This window comes from Vanellus vanellus (genome assembly GCF_965231255.1).
Source record: "Vanellus vanellus genome assembly, chromosome: Z".
NCBI lineage: Eukaryota > Metazoa > Chordata > Aves > Charadriiformes > Charadriidae > Vanellus > Vanellus vanellus.
The window spans coordinates 42864938-42887963 of NC_138908.1; the positions used below are offsets into that span (position 1 = coordinate 42864938).

General features: G+C 44.0%; 1 protein-coding gene and 1 long non-coding RNA gene across 3 annotated transcripts; both read right to left on the reverse strand.

The window, feature by feature from the left end:
* Positions 1-1855: 1855 nt before the first annotated feature.
* On the reverse strand, positions 1856-4985 carry LOC309683769. 2 transcript variants are annotated; one of them, XR_014270240.1, is made up of 4 exons: positions 4815-4985; positions 3630-3863; positions 3269-3492; positions 1856-3155 (listed from the first exon to the last, which is right to left on the reverse strand). It is a non-coding gene; the product is annotated as an uncharacterized lncRNA (long non-coding RNA). The 2 variants fall into 2 exon arrangements; XR_014270241.1 differs by having other exon boundaries at positions 3269-3863.
* A 4345-nt stretch (positions 4986-9330) lies between these two features.
* Positions 9331-14732, reverse strand: CTSL (cathepsin L). The gene is made up of 8 exons (XM_082497858.1): positions 14646-14732; positions 14024-14159; positions 13531-13653; positions 13294-13449; positions 12725-12949; positions 11025-11193; positions 10572-10689; positions 9331-9754 (listed from the first exon to the last, which is right to left on the reverse strand). The coding sequence occupies exons 2-8, from the start codon at positions 14147-14149 to the stop codon at positions 9655-9657; spliced, it is 1017 nt and encodes a 338-aa protein (XP_082353984.1). The 5' UTR covers positions 14150-14159; positions 14646-14732; the 3' UTR covers positions 9331-9654.
* Positions 14733-23026: the final 8294 nt, after the last annotated feature.

Below are 23026 nucleotides of genomic sequence, written 5' to 3' on the forward strand. Positions count from 1 at the left end.
TACTGCACCAGACAGAAGATCACTTGTAACCTGGTCCTGTTTCCCAAGGGCCAAGAAAGACGATTAAGGACAGAGCCAGAAAAGGGCTCTGTAACCACAGGGCCTCTAAAACCCACCACTTTTTAGGGACATTCTGCAAGAAAGTTTGTATTGCGGTGGGTATACACACTCAGTGACTGCGATCTGTGTTTCTGTGCTGGCAGTTAAAGTATACATCTGCATACTGCAACGTGTCAGTCATTCAGTGCCCTGGTGCCAGCATAACAGCACCTGAGTTGCCTTCATTTAAGTACGATTTCACAGCAAAATCCGCATATAATCCCAGCTCCTCGCCTTCCCATGATTGTTTTGTTGTTTTTTTTTTTCCTGAGTTTGCACCAGAAGCACCTGTTAGTGGAGGAACTAGTGCTGGGTCACAGTTCTGACAAACAACTGCAGTTTGGGTGGCTGTTGATGCTTAAATGATAGCGCCCACGGCTTGTGGGCCGCCGGGTGGCTGGTATCTACAAAGAGATCAGTATCTTCCCTGTATAAACAACCCATGCAAACCCCAAATGCAGATTAAGAAAGCAGCAACTTTCTTCAGTGTGAACTGAGCGTTTTCTTCGCCAGAGTCCCACTGTGACCTACTGCACCTACACTGCTTTCCCAAGTACTTGTATGTTCTCTGCTACATCCAGCACAACCTTGCAACCAGATTGCTCTACAGGGTTCTCCTTAACCCCTCAGGACGGAGTTTAAAGTTTCCCTTCCCAGTGCGATACCAGTTCAGACCATTTCTCCAGAGCTCTCTGACACAAACCACAGTGTGTCTGTGGTGGGGGTCACCGCCTTTGAAGCCATTGCGATACTGCGCCACAACTTCCCTTCATGGTCAGCTGCTAGGGCTGCCAGAGGGCAGCCTAACAGCTGAAAGAACGAGATGTAGGGTTTTTTAATTTTTTTTTTAAGAACCCAGAGACTGTACTTAATGGTTGGAGCGGTGAGAAAGGGGACATACCACGAGCTGCCATCAACACCTCCAGGAGGAGCAGGGAAGCTGGCATGGACCAGCGCTCACAACAAAGGTGCTCTGACTCAGCTTTTGCTTCCAGGGGAATGTGATGCCTTATATTACTCCTCAGATACTCATCAACATGACATAAAAATGAAAATGCATGAAAACATCCAGTGCATGAACAGGCATGTTTAAATATTAGTTCAAGCGTCTGCCTTTATATCAGTATTTAATTGTTTCTTGACATAAAAGCCAATGCCAGCTTGATTTCCTATTACTTTTGGGGGAGGATGCAGAAAGGGAAGTACACTAGTTGCGTTGTACCAGGTATATAACAAACATGAGTGTTTTTAAAGCGCTGGTTTCTGACTTGTTGACAAACCTAGTTCTCAGTTCCAATTTCAGGGCACCTTTGCACCTATCTCAGAAGTAAAATAAAAGCAAACTACCTAAACCTGGCGGCATCCCACAACACAAGGAAACAACAGAAGCCCCGCCAGTCTCTAATAAACCGAGTGGTTGTTTGCGCATTACTTTTGACTGGAAATCAAGTTAGCCTGGACAGCCAGCCGCAAAGGGTTGGCCTTGTGACTGCAGTCACAAGATGGGGGATCAGAGAACCGGCCGGGGCTGGCAGCCTTCCCACCAGCCTGCCGGCGCCCAGCCTGCCCGTCCTGCTGCCCTGCCAGCCCAGCGCTGCCGGCAGCCGGTCCCAGGCCCTCCGCAGCGGGAGCTCACCCTTCCCCGAGAAAAGCACAGCAGCTGCAATGGAGATGCTGTTGGAAATACTGGACTGAATGTGTCTTTGAGCATCGCAAGTCGGTACTTTATTCTGTTTTCCACAAAAACGTACAGGCAGGGAGTTTTGTTGTTGTTGTTTTTTTAATAAAGCCAGCTGATATTTCTGGAAAAAATCAGGCACGGCTTTTCTTCATTTATAAAATGGAAGCAGTATACTTCAGGCTAATTACAGACACAGAAAAAGAAAGAGCTCTTAATTTACATAGATTATACTAACCAGTTAGGCTTATTGTGAGAAAAGGGTGGATGGAACAGAAGAGAAGCATTAACAAAAGGAAAAATGAAAAAATCATTAACTCCTGCAAGACCGCAAAGATAAAAGTAACTATTTTCCAGAGGTAACCAAGGCCAAAATGTGGGTAAAGCGGGGAACAAAATGAACAAAGAGAGAGAGAGAGTCTGCACACAAATAGTTACTCAGAGGTAGAGAGCCCCAAAAGTTTTGAGGAGACGGTCCCTACCATTCAGGCTTCATGGCATCATAGACAACATGCTGTGCACTGCTACTGAAAACACTTTCAGATTTTGCTCCTGGCTTTCTGCAAATACAGATGTGGTTTCAGAAAACAGAGAAATAAAACCCTCAAACCAACAACATGGTCTGATTCCACTGAACTGATTTTAATACTTCGTGGAGGTAGGTGACAGATAGGTTTTCCCACTGAGGTCCGCCCTGGGGCCGGGGGGGGGAGGTGTTGCTTTTGCCCGGTGCAATGATTTGCATCATGGTTTTGCAGGATCCTGTTCCTCAGAAGCCGAGCAGGTTTCTGGCAGCAGCTTTTGCAGTTCTGGCTGCTGCAATGGATGAAGGGAGTTTGGTGGGCCAGCTCGCGGAGGGTGTTGGCCCGGACAGCTACGCGCTCACACATTGATAAATGGAGCTTGGCCTAAGTGTTCTTGTCAGCTGCTGAGCAGATCACCCTGTGCGTATTTTATTCCTTGTGGAGAGATGCCTCCACGGAGGAGACAACACACCCGCTCGATTACCCGGTCAGCTGCTCTTGGGCTGAATGTGCGAGACCCAGCGTAATCCCAGCCTGGGGCACGACCCTTTGCAATGTCTCATCGCTTCAGCGTTACACTCAGATGCGCTGTCAGCACATGCCCTGGGAAGGAAAGAAGTCGGCTTCTCCCCCACACCCCTCCGCTGCAGCACCGGCCCCGTGACCACGTGCAGTGTAACCCGGAGAGACCGGCGTGCCGGGTGCTGGCTTACCGGGGGGAGGGACGCGCCATCTGTGTTGTGCCCTTTTGATTCTCTCGTTTCCTGTTTTGTTCCCACGCGGGGCAATTTTCTCCCTCTTTTTAACAACCCGGCGTGATTTGTTACTCCAGCGCAGGAAGAGAAAGAAGGAGGCTGCTCGAATGGAAAGAAAGCAGGGAGGATAAATGAGAAGGGAAAGGGCCATGCAAACAGATGTGGATCTGAAATGTAAACTCAGCAAAAGAAAAAGAACAGGGGATGTTTACCTTTTAGCTCTGTTGAAGCTACACTGGGAGAAAACAAAGCCAAAGGAGGAGGGCTGGCTTTCCCTCAGATGTGCAGGCACAGCTGCTAATCAGCGGCACAGCCCCTGGCAGGCAGCCTCACTGCTTTCGGCCCCCTTTCCTCTCCCACTCCGCCGCGGTGTGTCAGTTTAGATTAAAAACTCGGTGGGGAGGGCGGTTCTCCTGCTTGTTGGTTTGCAGAGCACCTAACAAAATGGCACGGTAAAGTTTGTTGCAATATCTGGAAATACTGCAACTGAAATAACACTTTGTAACAATTCTTGATGACCACACGCTTCCCTCCAAAATGCTCTTTTATATTGTGAGAGAAATGCCATCAAACCTCATAACGGCGCTGAATCAGAAAACACAGGTCCTTCCAATTCTTCCTGGACCAGAGAGCAACTAACAGCAAAATGGCAGCAGTATTTATTCCTAGCGTTTGCACAAGGCATTGTGATTTCTGTATAAACACAGAAAGAAGTTTCTTTCAACTACAGTAGAGTATTATCATAAATCTCCAAAAGCCAATGCAATTTCACATCACAGCTGATGTTTTCAGTATACATTTCCCATTCTGAAAAAAAAAAAAAAAACCCTGCTGTCAGCCATTGCTTCATGCTTGAATGAGGAATGCAGACTGCAATATTAGTAAACATGGCTGAGCAGAAGGAATGTTAAGAGGGCTATTGAGAAGAACTTGCATTCACAATTCTTGCATTGCTGTGCTATTATGGTAAAAGATTGTGGTATGCGACTGGCCATGTGCACATCCAGCAAAACCAGGCACCTGCATACGCAGCACTGAACTGTTTAGAGAGTTCTGTGGGCAGCCCTATCTAGGTTTTTTCCGTGGCTTGTTACCAGCCTCATAAACTGATATATTACAGAAATAGATTTAGAGATACACTTCCTTTGTAATGGGAAAAACCACTTGCGACTCTGCAGCTCTGAAGCCACCTTTATTTCATTTGACTTTGGGATTTTAAGCAAAAGCAAGTGTGTTCGAAGACATCTGCTACAGCCTCAAGGAGTTCTCAACATCCTGTTTCAGCATCAACTTCCCAGACACCCTAAGCCTGTCTGAGGATCTAACAGCCCAGCATTTATTTTAAACATTTTTATGTCATTGCATGCATGCTGTGCGGGAAGCTTTCACTAGTAAGTAAAAAAAAAAAAATCAACTAACTTAATCATTAAAACCAGAACTTAGAAGATTTCCATTATCATTCCTGAGACTGCAATTTTTCCTAACAGATGCATAAAGTAATAGCTGTAATAGCTTGAGAGGGCCCTTGGTGGCACCTCAGGAGAGCACATCTAAACCACTGTTGCCCTGGAGGAACACACATTAACACAGATGAAGAACTCTGAAACACAAAGTTAATTCCGGATGAACGTCCAAAGTGGATCAGATGTCACTAAGCGTAAGGACAACCCTCAGCAGGCTGGAAAATCATCTCCTCCTTGCTCAGACCTCAGCCCAACCACAGTCTTTCCCTGGAGGCCTTCACAAAGCCAGCCTTACTTGCAACTATCTTCTGAAGGTGGCTGCAGAGGGGAACAGCTCACTCTCTGACTTTGCTCCATCTTTGACCATTTCTCCCCAAACCAGAAGGACTGCAGAAGGTAGAGTAGCAGGTACCAGAGCCACAGCATGACACCTGACAACACACATTGGTATTTCTAAAACACGTGTTTCCCAGCATCACTTTATTGGGAAAGGCTATTATGTTTCAATCAGAAGTAGGTTTTGGATCTCCTGGAGGTGGTCAGAACTGTAAGTGAACAAAAGAAGGAAGAAGCATTTTAAAAAGAACCAGCTATGTATTTTATACATCCCTGTCTTCGTGGTTTCTTTGCCGCTTTACTCACAGATGTTGGCAGTAGCTGACCTAGCATGACACTAGCATGATGGAAACAAAAACTGCTGCAGAAACCAAATTTTAAGACCACCAGAAAATAAATCTTCATGCAACTTAGCATGAAAAAAAATACATAAAGCACAGTCACGTTTCCTGTGAATGCAAGTAACGGTGGCTTCTTCTGAGGCCTCCAATGTATTGAAACTGATCAATCCATAGATCAGGTCTCCACCATGCGGCCAACCCTCCCCCCCAAACTGAAGTTTCAGGTTGGGCTCCTTTGTTTTCAGAGGAGCCTTATTAAATGCCATCTAGGTTCAGGGTTTTTAATTGAATTTTTGAATAAAATTTTGTGTTTGCTTACATCCTTTCCTACAAATGCTTTAGGTACCCCTGCACTTACCTGAAATTTCACTAATGATTTGATAAAGCCCTGATTACAGAATGAGACAAAACATCCCCATCAGTGATTTGATCTTTAACAATTCTTTCTTCAAAACAGCATATTAGTTAAGTCTTAGCATGTCCTCCTATGACTTCCAAACAAAAAAAGTGGAGGGTATTGGGACAGACTGCAATTAAAAATGAGCTCTCAATCTGACATATACCTTAATAAAGTGCAAAGAGAGCTAGAAAACAGAAGCATCAGCTTACGTTATCACAGCCATCAGGGCATGCTCAATTTCTTGGTTAATAGCCAGAAACTGCAGTTAATCTCTAATATGCAAAAACTGATTAATGGGTACTAAGTTTAAGAGATACATGGCAGGATTTTTTATTTCATCAAAGGGATGAATTAAAGAGCAAATACTGCATAATTGATGTTCAGAAGCTAAAGTTTTTGTCTTCTTGTTTTTTTTGAAGTGGATATTTCCATTTTCCTATACCTGCAGTTGTCTCAGAATTATGTGTTTGCCGAGTGCCCTTATGCAGATCATCAGTTAATCATTCACTGCAGTAAAACTTCACTGATACAACCCATCACATGTTTGGCTTCCCTGTGAGGTTTCAACAGAGTGAGATGACAAATATTTTGTCGCTGTCGTCCTTCAAAATGTTTTCAAAAATACTTTCCTGCATGGATTGTGTGGGGGATAATAAGCTTATTTCTTTCACTGTTAATGTTTGGAAATTGATTTAACATTAGCAAAGATGAAAAACAATGCACATCATTAAAAAAAAAAAAACAAACCAACATTCACTTCTACTTAGCAGTCACAGATAGGATGAGAAAATGTTTTTAAAGGGAAAAGAAAGTTTCCTACATGACAGTAGGAGTTTAAAGAAGAGCACTTCATGTGTAAGTGGAATCATTTCTTTTCATGGTTTTCCTTGTCTCAAGAGTACTTGTCTTTAGAAACTCGTGACCAAATTACTGATAAATACAGTCATTCACCAGGCTGATCGGAGAAACTGTTATGAGACCTTTAGGACAAGCACAGTCTATCTAAGAAGCACCAGCACATGGAAACCAAATGCAAGACCTTTTTTCTTCCCAAATTTAAATAAAACAGTTCATTTTCACAATGAAGATGAAAGCAAGCAATGATTGCAGAGCTTTATCACTGTACAGAACTGTCATCTACCACGCATGTAATGTAGTGCCCAAATCACATGCCTAGATATGCATAAGACCCCATTAACAACAACAGCAACTGCAATTTAGACAGAGCCTGAACAGGGCAGTCTGAATAGGACGTTTTACTGATAATACATGTGCATTAGTATCTTTAAAATAATAACATCTTGTAATAAATGCAACTTCAGCTATCAGCAGGAACATAAAACCAAAGAAAGCCTGGAAAAAATACCTGAACACAGTTATCAAGAGCTTTAATTACCCATAGCTTTTCTGGGAACAACTCAGGAGCTTTCTGTGCGTGCACGCTAAGGTGCATTTGCTGCATCTTCAGAAAGGAACAACTTTGGAGATGACACTTTCCACAACAGGAATCATTTGCTACTTTATAACAGTACTTCTAAAGTAAATGAAAGAAGAAACAGCTCTACAGAAGATAGGGCCACTGCAGTGGAATCACAAAACCAGATTTAATGTAATTCTTGAAATGTAGCAGGTTATAAATTTCTACCAGTGTGCCTTACTACAACTTACACAAAATTTTAATGTTTACAGAGACACATAAGGCAATTCTGAGTTAAGCTGTTACTTAAGAAGACTGTAAATATTGAGTTATCTGCATGACCTGACTTACCCCGTCCCCTTCCTGATTATTCCACTCAGAAGAGAGGATGTTCAGCCAGAACAGTCAGCAAGTTTCAATGCATACAAATAACTGTATTACCGCATTTTTTTTCTAAAAAAAAAAAAAAGTCAGAGGCTGATATCTCTTTTGTGAGCTACATTCGCATTTATGTGCGTATGCTTTGGTAAATTATTTCCTTTTCATTTCCCATCTGTTCATAAAAATATCTTCTTTTCCCCGCAACTTTTCTTAACCTTGGCCTTTGTAACCAAACACCTTTCCCTGCTGCCCATTTTTTTGCAGCACATCAAGTCCTAGCAGGCTTTACACTGGTCTAACCCTGCACTGGATATTCTCACAGTTGTCTTGTTCTAATCAATACAGAAAAAACAGTAACGCTTTAAGTGCTACCAACCTCACAGCAATGTCAGCTTCCAGGATTCAAAAGTGTTTAGAGACAGGTCTATGTCCACCCCCAGTTCTGGGGCAGCAAGAATGAAAGGCGGCTACTGCTTACAAAGTTTATGCTGTCACCTCCCTGGCAGCATTTTGATCTTGCCTCCCATTTTGAATGTAAAGACCATTGTCTTTAGAAAACCACCAGTTGAGCTCCATATTAATTTCCTCCATAACTTCCGCCAAGCAGTAGAGATGCTCTTCATAACAGGCTTAGCAAGTCAGCTTAATAGCTAAATTCTAACCGGTATTTCTGCTCTGTGGCTTGTTAAATAGCCACTGGGATGAGGGAGGCTCTTCCTTTAAAAAAAAAAAAACAAAACAAAAAAACACAAACCCAACAAAGTTTCTTTGGGAGATTCAGGTTGAAAGAATTCATCTATAAGCAGCATGTGGACAGACACACAACTGAACAGGAGTTGAGTTTTGTAATTCTAGAAACCTCATCTTGTTTTTCTTTCAAAAAGTGTTCATGAAATGCAAGTTTAAGACTTATTTTATCTACAAGCTTCCGAAACTTGTAGTTCAAATGTTCCCTTGTGTGCGTGGCTATCAGACTGAGGAAAGATACTACACATAAAAACCTGTTGATCCATAAACTCTGAACTGGTGCTACATCAGCTGCAGAACTAGCCTCCTTCCCCTCCGGCCCAAATGCAAGAGGGGGTGAGTCAGCACCCCAAAAAAGGCAAGTGTTCACCCCCAGCTGGTTTTGGTATTGGTAATTCATTCTCCTCTGCAGAAACTACCACTACCTAAAACACATCTAAACAACAGGATATAACAGCTAGTAATGATGCTTCAGCAACAGAGATACCTGCAGAGGAGAAAAATTCTCTCAGAAGAGGAGGTACAGGGCACAGGGTAAGTCACCACAGTGCAGTCAGCCATTGAGTGTCCAGGGACTAACACAGTGGCCCAACTTCGCTTTCCATAGGAACAGCATTCCTTCCCACCCCCACCTTCTTTCCCCTTAGACTACTAAGTATACTACATAGCTCTAGACACAAGCTTTCTCTGTGAACAGCTCAGGTGCTTTAGATGTTCCAGCTATTTCCTATAATGATCAAAAGGAGACAACTACCCTAACTACAGAAGTGTGGCACTATGAGGTGCCACAAGAAAACATTGACAGTATATAAAGCTAATGCAGGACATGAAAAGACTGAAGATCTTTGTTAAGAAGTACAAAGAACAAGAGATAGTATTGCCTCTGAGTCACAGGACTAAGCCAAAATTCACCTACAGACACATTCTGGGCAGTAAGTGGTTTCAAAGAATCAGGGTCAGATTTTCGGTCACTTATACTTTAAAGACATTTTTCTACTTCCCACTTTAAATAAGTTGTCTCACAAATACTACACTCCATTTTATAACAGCTGTTAGCCATTACCAGATAGGCTTGCATCTTAGTAACTGATGAAAAGAGGCATGCATATAGGCTTCAGATAGTAATATGATTTACCATGCCCATTTAATGAAAGTCCCAAGTGGAAAAAACAAAGACCAAAAAGCCAAGTCATCTGTACACACTGGAATTTAAGTGTTTATTTAAAAAGTAAACCTTTAGGCACATTGCAATTTTAAAAAAAAGGAAAAAATACAAAGAAGAATCTATTAGATTAAGCAGTCAAAAGCCAGCAATATTACAAGCTGTTTACATACCAACATTTACATTAATTTAAAACAAGTGGCATGTCACCAACACGTAAAATGTACTTCAAAAGTTTAAAAAAAAAAAAATCAAGTTGACTTTTGAAGAATAAAAGTTACCACATGTGTGAACATGGGTTTGGTCATTCAGTTTAAATCCCCTCTTGCACTGAAATGTTCAGTCTTCAAATTATACAAGTGGATAGCTAGCAGCTGTTGCTATTCCACAGTGGTTCTTCCTGTCCTTGGCCATGTAGATATATCCTTTGTCACCCCACTTCTCACCCCAGCTGAAAATAGAAGGGTTTGTTTTCACATTCAGAAGATACTTATTTCCCCCTCCCTCATAAGTATTTAAATTGCAAATCCCTGCCTCCATTTGTGGGTGAAAAAAAAAAAAACAACAAAACCACACAAGACAGCTGCAGCCAACCTAAAGTGCTTTCCAGCAGTTAAACTCCTGTTACAGAAGAGGCACCCCGAGTTTACAGAAATAAAGGGTGCAGCTGTCTTCTCACTAGGTGGAGACCTTGACCTCCAATCCTGGATTACAGGTGCCTGAAGCTCAGGCACCGCTCCCAGCCAGCTTTAAGGGAGGACCAAGACTGCAAGCAACATCTGAGGGTGGAGCCCCAGTAATTCTGAGAACATGAGACAAGCTCATGTGATGTGCCCTTTGGCATTAATTTACTGTTTTCCCTTCAACCTAGGAGGTAACTCCATCTTTAAAGTTCAAGCATTACTTTATTTCACACAAGTGAACAGCACTCTGCTTCCAAAGAAAAAAAAAAAAATCCATTACAACCCCACACTCTAGTTTCCTCCTGCTCCACCACTTTAACATCTACTAGCTTCATGGGCTGTTCCAGTACTGAGCTCCCTTGAATTTAACTTAGAGAACAGAAGAATGAGTTTGGTGCTTTGGGCCTACTTTATTAGGCTGCCAGCAGCATGAGGTTAGCTTTAGTCATACAACAGTTTGAGAACTGTCTCCACATTTTCCACACACAGATTTTATTACTGTTGTCTCCTCACCCCCCACTACAACTGACAAACTACCTTCTCTTCTCCCCTACCCCTAAAGGGCACAAGGCACAGAAATCTTACCTGTTTTTAACAATCCAGTATTTCTTTCCGTCCACATCTTCTCCCTCAAAGCCATAACCTACGACCAGAACACCATGGTCCAGGTCTTCACTGCTGCAGTCTGGTTCATAGTAGATACCTGCAGAGGCATAAGTTCACATGTGAACAAGCTCATCTGCAGGAAACTCTTCTCCCTCAGCCAGAAGCTTTGTGTATTTCAAATTAAATGTCGCACAGCTTCTCGAGAGTCAGAGAAAGGAATCGTAAGTGAAGTGTATCACAGCAGAAACCAAGGGACAAGTACACTCATATGCAAGAGAATTACAAAGTGTGAAGCACCTGGACTAGAATTAAAAGGACTCCTGATTATGTCAGAAGATCACAGCTGGGTTTTTTCATCTATTAAACCAAAGGGTAATGAATACTGAGTATTCAAAAGAGTTCTCTGCATGCAAGTTGCTAATAAATCCCCACCTGACTGATAGAACTGGAAGGAAGAGTGGCCTGCATCAATAGCAACAGACACTGGACCCACAGCTGCCACTGCTTTCATGAGAGCTCTTTCATGTCCTTGAGGGATGTCAACAAAGCCAGTATCATTAGCAGCATTGTACTCTGCCTTGTAGCGACAGTCTTCATCATCCTAAATAAAGAAAGCCCTAGTTATTACATAGTTCTCCACTTAACAGACAGGTAAGCACAGGAACTACCAAACATTCTGTGACTTTGCTGCCCTGAAAACAAGGGACTGAAGAGAATCCAATTGCTTCAGCAGTGCTTTGAAAGAAGAGCAGAGGGACAACACAGAAGCTGCTTTTCAGTTTCTCAAAGATACTGAAAAAGCAAAGGACAGTGGGACCTGAAAGGAAAGCTTTACCGGGATGCAAAGAACCATCACATCCTGGAACCCTGCCTTCTTTGGTGGGCAGGCCAAACCTCTTTTCAGAGAGGAAAGAAGCCCAGAATGCATTAATGGAAGAGATCCAAGTATTCATTAATTACAAAGCAATCCAGAAACTACTCACAGAGCAAGCACTTAAAATCCACAATTTTAGTCTGTCATGGTTTGAAAAACTGTACAGAATGATTTGGTAGTCAGTCATTTGTATTATATGACCTTACAGCATTCATGTATTTTGTGCTTCTTCACTTTTTTTTCCCCACAATGAAGCCTGAACTGTTGATGCCACAGGCATTTATCTCAGGAGAGGGGCCTAGCTTGGAAGTCAGGCCATATTACATTGAAACAGACTGAAGTAAGCACATACCTCCCTTACCTATGTGGCAAGATTAGTACTTAAGTTGCCTCCTCCAACTAAAGGAATGGAGTACATCTCAGTTGCTTACTTTTTGTATTCAGTAAGTTAGGCACTTCCTATAACCAACTACAATCTCTGGAAGAGCCAAGATTAGGAAGAAAATTGAGACTACAGGGATGCAGGAACCCAAACCCAAAGGCCTCTATGTTGCTTGCAACAAGTGGCATTGCTATTGCCCATTCAGTAAACGCAATATAAGCTGCAAGGAAAGACACTCTATAGTGAGCAGAACTCCAAGTGGTGAAAAGCCCAAATCATAGGCTCTCAAGTGATACCACAATTTACTACTGCTCTTTTGTCCTCTCACATCTGTTTCACTCTTGGTAGATCATTAGAGGTATTTTAGAAATCTGCCTGTTATCTGCATTTATGCACATTTAGTCCAGAAGTAGAACTTAAGGCATTGCCAACAACTACTGTTAAAATAACAAATCACAGTAGCTGCAAGAATTAGCTGTCTATGGGTAGCAAATCCCTAATAGCTCAGTTATGGGAAGCTGAATTGCACCCCTACGACTAAGTAGCACTGTTGACAAGGGCTGGGTCCTGGTTTGGTATGTCAACCAAGATAAGGCATGACGTCCGATAGGAAGGCAGCAATGAGGGGGAGGAATACAAGTATTTGTTCTAGTTTTTCCCAACTGGTCTGGTAAGATTTTGACCTCAAAGACCAGTGCAGTGTGTGATTCCTTACTGGGGCTAGCAGTCATTCTCGTTTTCTTAGGAAAGATGCAACAGGAAGAACAGACGTACTGATTACTACTTAGGTATTTTCCTTTCTAGGTATGAGTTTCCCAACAGTTTGTCCACACAAAAGACTGACACCTGCAACACAAGCTCAGCTATTACACTTACCTTTGCAGTGTATGGGTAGGATTCCTCTGAATCAATTCCCCCATTATCCTGCACATACTGGAAAGCCTGGTCCATGAGACCGCCATTGCAGCCTTGATTCCCTTCAGGGCGAGAGCAGTCCACCAGATTCTGTTCACTCAGCGAAACAAGTTTGCCAGTTTTTCTGAAGTGCTGCCCTTCAAGAGCTCCTGTTGTGCTGAAGGCCCAGCAAGAGCCACACTGACCCTGAAGCAAGAAATGAAATCACAAGTTACAAATCCAGACAGATTAGGCAATTATAGTTCCCTTACCACTGATCTAAACATGAAAAATGCTAATGCCACAAGGCTAACTTCAGTTTTGCACTCCTAGTGTGTACAAGTGAAGATACTACAGACTTTTCAGTTCTTGGAGGTTTAGTACAGAACGCATTAAAGAGGTACAGTAACTTCATCAAAATGGCACTTAATTTAGTAAGCTTGCAGTAGGCTTCATTAAACAAGTCCACAGTCTTTTTCGTCTATGGAAGCTGAGGTAGCATCCAGGCAATTGGACCTATAACTGGTTAAAAATCCACCATCAGAAAATACCTGGTCTTTAACTGGAGTTACATATCCCTTCTCTCTCCAGTCTACTGATCGTGGTGCTTCCAGGAAGCTGGGCTCAAGAAACTGGGATCCTCTGTATCTCCTTTCTGACTTCTTATGCGCATAGCCATTCATCAGCTGCCTGAATTCCTCAGTTGTCTGAAGAAAATTCAAGACATGTAGTCACCATCTATTACACACTGCTGTTCGGAACTGTATCTTTCATGCCTCTATACGTACCATGTCACCAAACTGATTCATTCCCAACTTGTAGCTGTGTTTTCCTAAGGTGTGATCCAGATTATGGAGCTCAATCATTTTCAGATTCTTCTCCCACACCACTCTTCGCCAGCCCTCCTCTCTCTGAGGGGCCAGAAAACAACATGCTTCAAGGAGGCAGTTCAAGCAAAGTTCACTTGCACAATAACAATAACGTGCGGTGTTACGGCCTGTGTACGCAGGGGAAATGTAAACTACTGGAATGGGAAGCCCCAACGCTGTTTAAGAGATGGGCTTTTTGCCACCCGGGTAACAAAAACAAGGAGCACAGCGCAGCCGACACACAAACAGAGGGAAGGGACCTAGGACGGGGGGGGGGGGGGGGGGGGGGGGAATGATCCTTCCCAAGCGCAGACCGCACACAGACAGCGCTAAAACAAAGCAGACATGACTCAGCTGGCAGCGCCCGGCCCAGCGCGCCCGCCGAGCCCAGCACCCACCCCCGGGCACTCACCTCATGGTAGTCCTTGCTGTGCCACGACTTCCACAGCTCCCAGTGGTCGTCCAGGTCGGGGTCGACCCTCGGAGCGCCGAGGGCCAGCCCCACGCAGAGGCAGAGCGCGGTCAGGCACCGATTCATGCTGGCGGATCTGCCGGGAGCGGAGGGGCAGCCGTCAGCCACAGGTAACGCACCGCCCGCCGCTCCGCCGCCCCCAGCGCGGAAGGGGGGAATGCCAGACCCGAAACGGGTCTGTCTGCCGACCCGCAGCTTGTCTCCTCCATGAGCCGATCACGGGACAGAACGGCAGGAGAGCAGACCGCCCACCCCGAAGTCCCGCGGGCCCGACGCGCGGGAAGTCTGGTGGCCCCCACCCCCGCCGAGCCCTTCCCGCAGGCCCCCTCCACTGAGCCGGCCTCTGCCCGTCCCCCCCTGCGGGGAGCGGGGCCCTCGGCCACGACTGTAAACAAGCTCGGGCGGCGGGGCCAGGACGCGGGGCGGGTGGCCGCCAGCCTCCGCGGGGAAGCGGCCGGAATGGCGGCCCTTTCCCGGCGGGAGCTGCCTCAAGGACGGAGCCGAGGCCCACCACCCACCCACCCGCGCGCTCCCTCCCGCTCGCCCGCCCTGCTCCGCTCACCTCCGTCGACCTCTCAAACCGTTCTCCAAAGTCTCCGTTCAGGAGGCCCTGTGCCCCCGCCGCCCTTCTTATACCCGCCGCGGCCGTGCCCGCCCCGCCGCGCCGATTGGCGGCCGCCCCGGGCCGCGCCCCGCCGGGCCGCGCCTGCCGCCAGGGCCCGGGCCACCGCCGAGGGCGGGGATCCGGGCCGGAGAGGGAGGCCCCGCCGGGGCTGCCCCGGCCGCCGGCGCTGGGGAGTGGGCCCCGCCGCCGGGCCGTCAAAGCGGGGCAGCCCCGCTGGCCGGGAGCTGCTGAAGGCGATGTGGGGCCGCCCTGCGGGGACATCCCGCACCGCCGGAGCCGCTACGTTGGGCAATATTTGTCTGAAATATTTATTGTGAGGCTGGAGATAGTGGCGGCACGCTGAGCCGGCTGGAATTTAACCTAGGGAGGGCTTAAAGCGGGCAACTGGTAGACCAAAGGAAAACAAAACCTGGAGAGAAAAAAAGACCAAAATGGCGAGGTGGCAGAGGCAGCCCCGTCCCCGTGTTCCCGTTGGTGGCTCTTGCTCCGGGCCGGTCAGCGAGGCGCCTGCCACGCTGCCCCGATGGTCTCCGGAGGCCTGTGGTAAAGCTCTGTAACCCTAAGTTAGAAGGCCATAAGTGTAGTAAATGTGCCATTCTCCAATGGCTTCTTGACCAAGATGTACTTTACATACTGTACTGTGATGTAGCTTTCCTATGTAACAGTTACGTTCAGAAACAGACGTGTGTTGTTGCCTTAGAGAAAGGGTGGTGTTTGGAAAGAAAGAACTGTGCCCCCTCGGAGGGGCAGCAGACTGTCCGACAGCCAGACACGGACCAGGAGAGCCGCTGCCATTGCCACTGTGCCACAGGGTTGGGTAAACAGCAGGGAGGGCAACTGGTCCCACACTGACGCCAGGGAAGGTACGAGGAGCATCTCCCCAGCGTCGTGGCGGTTGGTTACACCGGTACAAGAAACACTTCCAGGAAAAGTCCTTTTTATTCTCCCCCATGGTTTAATATCTTGAAAACTGCTTTTGCCAGACTGTGGAGCCGAGCCTGAGAAGGGTCAGGTATTTTACCACTAGTGTGGCTTGTGTTTTTATGCCTAGCATCCAGTAGTACCTATTGGAAAACTTGATTTTTGACAGTGCGATCTGCAGCACAGGTGAGGTACTAAAAGATTTATACATGGACTTGGTGCGCACCTAACCAAAAGTAGACAGACTTTGATTTTTAACAGGGAACTTGCCTTTAGTAGTAAAATAACTGCAAGAGCTATGTGAGGTTCACCCTTCAGCTCTTGTAAAGCCAGTGTCACTGACGGCTTTAGCTTGCAAACTTGAAAGCACGTATGTAGAGTGAAAAACAGGGTTTGTAGACAGTTGCACAACAGCAAAAAGGAAGAAATCATATGATACGTGCTTCTCCCTTTTTTTGATGTCTTAAGACATGCAGCGTGTCGTTAAAACCAGCAATACATGTTTTCTTACTCAGATTGTCCCAGGGGCGGTCTTTGGCCCAAGGAAGCCTCACAGAGCCAAATACATAACGAGAAGTTGGAGGGGTTGTCTTGTCTTTTCAAAGTACCCGTGCAAGTCTCCTGCCACTGAACTAGTGTACTGATTAAAAAAAAAAAAAAAAAGTGTAAATACACCAAACAATGATGCTCCTTGATTAGTCAGTAATCACAAGCAAGCCTTGTAAAACCTCTGAGAAAATAAGATATTTTAAAGCTAAACTACTTAAGTGAAATCTCACATATGAACACTCAAGACTGATCTATCAGGATGGTTTATACGTGTGCAGCCATGCCACTTTGAGCAGGAATGTAAAACATGGAAAGGACTTTTTCAAAATAGGACTGCAGCAAATGCACACTGGATGCATTACAATTTTTAGGAATTACTTGCTCATGATTTTAATATTTACTCTCTTTGCAAAGCTGTGTTATCAAATTTCTAGTGGGTTTTGCGTCTGAAATTTCTGAAAATTCTTGTTTTACTTTAAGTTGTGGCAGACTGACCATACAGACATCATGGAAATATCTGAAAGGAGGAAAAAGAGTGTGACATACACTGCAACAACCGACATTGCACACTTGCATAAATTAGAATAATTAATAGTGTGTGTAGGTTTGAAAAATTAAGCTAGATATCCTTGTGCTTTCTGTTCAACCATTTGTATTTGCAATTGTCAAACAACAGTTTCAAGACCAACCTTTTCTAAGGAAAATGACCCATTTCCTTATTTGTAAAGGAAAATGAAAATGCATGGGCTGAGTAAGACTATGTGTTTGTATCTTTCCAACATGAAACTTTTCACTACCTAACCAATTCACATGTAAATACGTCATGGGAGTTAGATGAAGTTCATATAGTTGGACTAACTCATCATTAGGTCTGTTTTTTTTTGTTGTGAGTTTTTTTTTTGAATTGTGAGGGATTTGAAAAGTTTCTACTTAACAGCTTTTTGCTGATATTGTCTGTGCAATGGGACTTCTTAGTCCTATTTATGTTAGCTTTGTTTCTGCAATTGTACCTGATATCAACTGAGCATTGAAAGGCTGCAATTAAGTTCTCAATGAACTATGGACAAGGACTTCTTTTCTAAAAGGGCAAGATGTTCAGCTGGCATGACAGGAGGTAAGGTCGAAATTACAGAAGGTCTTGCACCATAGATCACATGTCTGCTGCTCTGTAATGTGCCCTGAGATGCACCAAGGCAAACCAATGCTTTTCCAGATGGTATGAGGTCCTGTCTCTTTGGGGAAGTTGCCATGCAGTCAGCCAGCATGTGATATACACTGTGCTACCTCTCCTCCTGAATACTGTCAGTGCACGTACACACACACAAATCCCAGATACCATTTTTACTAAGAAGGTAAGTTTGCCCTACAAGTTTATTTAACTACTGTACATAGTGAAATGTTAACTGAGAATTTGTTGAAATTCTTGAAGGAGGCAGGAATACTTTCACCTTCAGTACATTTACTTTTGGCTTGCACTGAGTTGTAACTGTTGTGTGGACATATTGGTTCCCCAGGTATTTTGGGAAGGAAGCCTGGGAGCCCAGGTGCAGAAACATAAGCATAGGCAAGGGAAATCAGCTATGGCCAGAACCTGGTCATCAGAAGAGTGCCACTTAGAAACCTGTGATAGGAAGCTGGCCTAGGACTACCTCCAACTCCTAGATGAACATTTTCTTTCTGAGAGTTGTATTACAATGTCATCAATGTGAAGATTGCCAGCCACACTGCAGAGGCTGTTCATGACACCTTCAGTCAAGGTAAAAATGCCATACTGCACAGCTACTGGACATCCCTCTGTCCCAGCACTGTTCCTCCTGCTCCTGTCTGTGCACCATGGTGTGTTTACAGGCTGAACTGCAACCCCAGCGTGGTGGTGTTCTGCTGAAGTGTACAGAGGGCCAGCGGCAGCACTTAGAGTTAATAACTGGTCAGATACTGATGGAAATCATTTTCCATCAAACTGTGCAGCCTTGTGACACCCTGCTGCAGTCACACCAGCCACAGCAGTCTTTGCTCTGTTGAAAACATCTCTGCGGGGCCTAGCAACCACGGGGGAGTCTTGTGTGCAAAGCGCTCCTTCCAGGTTAGCAGAGAGTAGGGGTGAAATCAACATCTTCTTCAGTTCGTCTGCTTAAAAGCTCAATTGAAGCCATGCCATCCAGTCCAGAGGAGACCTAGATAGCAGTGCTAATCACAGCAGGCACAGTCCTTTCTGCAATAACCTAAAGATCAAAACTTTGAAGGAAGAAGACCCTTGTTCATTAATTTAAATCTCTCATTTTTGGAGCAATTTTCCAAATTGCTTTGAGAAAAACAGCTTTTGAGGAACTCTGTGTATGCAAATGCTAACAATTTTGCCAAAGGCATACCAGTCTTCTAAGATGCAGGAACAACACCTTTTAATAACTGGTCATGTTTCCATTGCAAAAGCCAAAAGATTGCCAACCGCCCTGTAGCTATCTGGCCCTACAAGTTACCAGGTGACAAAGGCCATGCATTTCTCAATAGTCCCAAGAACTCGCGTAGCGGTGCGTTGCCTCTGCAGTTGGAGGGGTGAACTCACCTTTGATCTCCAGGCAAGCATCTCATCAACATGAAACTCAGCTGCCACTGCACATCCTAGGTGTGCAGCTCAATCCTCCCCCTCTGGAACCTCTGAGCTTATTTGAATCCAGGATTTCTGAAACTTGTTTTGTACTTTTAAGTCCTTTTTCTTCTTTGTTCTCCTGGTACAAATGCACAGAGGGAAGGGCCAACCTGCATCTGCCAGAAAAAGACCAGAAATCAGAAAAGCAAAACTCCTTTGTAACGGTACTTGACATGTGAAGCTATAGCAGACTGGCGATGTATCAAAAACGCCTGTGCAATGTAAATGGAATGAGCTATGTCACACTTAACTGTGGCAAAAGTGTGGCCCAAGCAGCTTCTACAGACCAACTATCTCAAGGTCACTCCTGTGCTGTGATTCTTCCTGAAGCAAAACCAAGTGGTTTGTTTGGATGCCGTTTCTCCAAACAGCAAAGGAAGGACATTTTATTTAGGCAAACATCAGTTTTTGCGTTACTATGAAGACTAAATTCAGGATCTTTGGTTCTGGAATACAAAAGCTGAGCTGGCTTACCTAAAAGGCTATGACTGTGAACATGTTTGTTTATATCATGTTAAAGTCCTCTGGCCTAAATCTGGGTTCTGTCATTTTACTCTACTACATGAGTTAAGAATGGACTTCTAGAGTAACATGGTCTTAGTCAAGGTGTATCTTAAAGTGTTATCTACACTCAAATGCAAATTACTGTATTTCATAGCAAGCTTTCACTGACCAACTTTTATTAGATGCTACCAAAAAAAAAAAAAAAATCCAGTCAGGTAAGTACTTCTATTCAGCCAAACACTGATCTAGTTTAGAAAAGCACAGGTATATTTGAGAAAGCACTGTGCTGTTTTTACATGCCAGAGTCTGGTTTATGTGTAAGTCACATTTGTGTGTAGGAAAATGAAACTTCAAAAACATGGGTCAACTTTCTTTTCAGAAAAATAATCACATTGCTCTTCTATTTTATAGTAAAAATTCTTCTTACAGAAAAAAAGCACCGTAAATTTCCAACACCAGCGTGACTGTTTCAGAAAGCTAGGAAGATGTGAGAAGACAACTATAGAACAGATATCCCCATGCCATCTTAGGAAATGCTGCTCACTTTAATACTTATTTTTAGTGCCAGTTTCAGTAAAATTTTAGGAACTGTAGGTATTTTTTACCTAACTTGGTTTGAACATGGCTGGTAAAAAGGCTGCCAAAAAAGCATGAGCAGGTTCTCTTCTTCCTTGTAGCTCCATGAAAAATAACCAGCCTTCCTCCCCAACCTGGGCATTCCTCACCCAAGATCTGAGGTGGCTCTGGAGTTTATAATGTCCCTCTGGCATTAACGACATTTATAAGTACCCACTTAAGAATCTTTGTTTTGGATTCTACATAGTAAAAAATGAGATTCAAACTGTGCTTCAGCTGGAGCACCCATAATGAAGTTAGTTGCATCATTATTAGGTTGAAAAGGAAGCAGTATCTCCTTCAAGGGAACATAGATAGGGTTCTGTGAGTTTTCTGAAGACCTGGGAGATGGCTGGGTAGCAGTGACACAACCCTTCTGAAACACCTCTTTGTTTTCAGCAGTCTTGTGATCTTCCAGAACCATCATTTCCTCACCCAAGCACCAGATAAGAAACTGCATACAGTCTTCTCTGCTGGCCCACAAGGCAAAGGCGACTTCGTTTGCATCTCAATGTCTTACCTGGTCACAGGAGTTGAGGATGATGCAAGGGATTGCTTGCCTTGCAAGAAGGACCGGGTGGGGGGGTCCTAATATCGGCCACTACTTCAGGGTTAAAGTTTCCCAAAAGCAATATTATTTTCCTGGGAGGTTTTCTGATGAAGTTATTTTTGTATGCATGGAAAAAAAGAAGAGTTGTTTTGGTTTCTTTTTCTTTTAACTTAACTCATATTTTTTTTGAGAAGCTAGATATTGAGTCATACTTGAAATCAGCTTTGAAGTCTTGACCATGGTGTAACTCACGTACTTAAAATTTCAAACCTCGTTGATTCCTCATTCTCTACTCAGTGTCTCCTGATTTCTGGCAGATAGTAATTTCTGAGGTTTGGCAGATTTGTGATTTTAAAAGCTAACCTGGGGAAATAGTGGGAGGTGGGAAGTATCATATTATATTGCTGAAGTAGCAATTCAGAAATATAGCATAATTTCCACATTGTAGTGATGTTTCTCAAAAATTTAAAGGTCATTGTTTTTTTTTTTTCCCTCATAATTAAAAGGATCTTTTTTTCAATTCTTACACAAAACTAGTTACTATTTACTGACTCTCTTAATATTTTCCTGTGAGGTTGTAACAAGTTGGAAGTTGCAAACCCTGTCTGTATTGTAAAGTTCCTCTGACCAAGACCAATTTTTTCCTACCCATCTGTACTCTAGAGATCACAGTGAAGGCATTTTAACAGAATTCAAAGAAGACTTTGGGGAGTATTTCATATACTATTTAATATTTGAAGTCACATTTTGATTCACACAAACAATGATCCAACAATTATGTTTTGAAGTGGAAGCTGTAAGAAAGTCCATGGAAGTATAAGTCTTTAACTGCTGGAGTGCAATGTTTGTGCTTCTGCAAGCAGTCATAAACAGTTGCAGAGCATGAAAGAAAAATCTGTTTGTCTGTCTCCTGTTGTTCTTGGAGCAGTGGTGTCTAAAGGGCAAGCTGACATGCTGGAAAGCATTTCCCATGATAAGGTTAGAGACTGTGAGTGATGTGAGGAATTATTTTTAAACTTAAAAGTTACAGGCTGGGCTTCATTAACAGATCATGTGAGCGAAGGTTAAACAAAGCTGCTTGCAGAAGAGGAGAGAGGCAATTGAAACAATCAAATACAGGTTTAAAGTTTGTTTTCCTGAAAATCAAGTAAGAGGAAAAAGAGACCAGTGCATGTGCTTTTTGGGTAAGAGCAGTGGTGATTCACAACTGCTGTTATTCCTGCTTTAAAAATGTGAAGACTGAGGCAAAAAGAAGTGCCACTCTGTTGTGGCCATTGAAATCAGATGAATGACCAGTGGATAGATCACTCTAGGCTCTTCAATACAGAGGTTAGCCATGGTAAATCATAACTTATGTTTTTTTCACTCTTCTGCTAATCAAAATAAATGCAAGGGTTTGCTCGTTTTGGGAATGCGAGCAGATGTGATACAAATCAGTGGAATACACGTGGCATTGCCTGTCTGTGAGAGACAGTTGAAGTATTCTCAGCCCATTGAACACCAGGATGCTGGCAACTGCTGTCGGATTTACATAATCATTTCAAATATTTTAATCACTGTTTAATCACTGTGGCAGACATGCATTACATCAGGTCTTTCATAGGACCGGCTTGATTGGAATCTTCTCACTATCAGTAGAGCAGCGTTTCTTTTGATCTCTCCCTCTTTGATCACCTTCAACTCATGGAGCATCCTAAATGTATACCCCAAAGCTTCAGGACAGCACAGCTGTAGGAAAAGGACTTCTGCACTGGTTCCTCATGGGATACGGAAAGTGAGTGTGCGCAAAGGGACATTCATCTGGAAGTGAGATGAAGTTGGTTTAGTTAGTGGCCAGCATGAAAGAAGATATTTTAGGAAACTGTTTCAGCAGTGTCGTGATGACTCCATGGCAAGGCCATACATAGCACAGCAGTCACAGAGCTGAGAGCTGAATGCTGCTTCTCTGACTTGTTTCAGGAACAACTATTAGCTTATGCAATTTCCTCTTGCTCCATATGGGAACATCCATGGGGATTTCACTAGACCTTACCCTTAGGCTTGCGGAAGAGCACGATGCGTGACTGACACAACATTCATACAATCACTTCTCATCCCCATCACGAGTCTTCCTCTGCTCTTGTAGCAGGCTGTCTCTTGGTGTGTGGTTGTGTTACCTGCACAACCTTAAAGCTAACAATTTTAATATTAATGAAAATGGCTAAATTTTAACTACAAGACAACAGTTATGCTGTGCTTGAAAAGTGGGCTGGTGTGAGGTGATTTTTGTGGTGCCTATGGTAGCATAGAGCTGTGCTGGACTATGGCCCAGCTGCCTAAAATTTGGGCCTGCTGAAGTCCAAGCCTCACTGTTCACATGTCAGCATCGTTTCCTAGCGGATTCCTCCCTCCCCAAGCAGTATTGCTGTGAGTCAGAGATCAGCCAAGTAAGTAAGCTGTTTTACACGCTGGCTTGCAACCAACTCATTACCTACAATGCCCCCATGATTTAACGCAAAAATATGACCTTTGCCCACCGCTGGAAAGGTGGTG

Bases quoted from the DNA above. Each gene is read 5' to 3' on its own strand.
- CTSL (XM_082497858.1), bottom strand. From the start codon at position 14,149: ATGAATCGGTGCCTGACCGCGCTCTGCCTCTGCGTGGGGCTGGCCCTC. The intron at 10,690-11,024 runs GTGGGGATTTAT...ATGCCTCTGCAG, and splicing joins CTTCCAGTTCTATCAGTCAG to GTATCTACTATGAACCAGAC. The intron at 9,755-10,571 runs GTAAGATTTCTG...TTCTATTTTCAG, and splicing joins TACTGGATTGTTAAAAACAG to CTGGGGTGAGAAGTGGGGTG.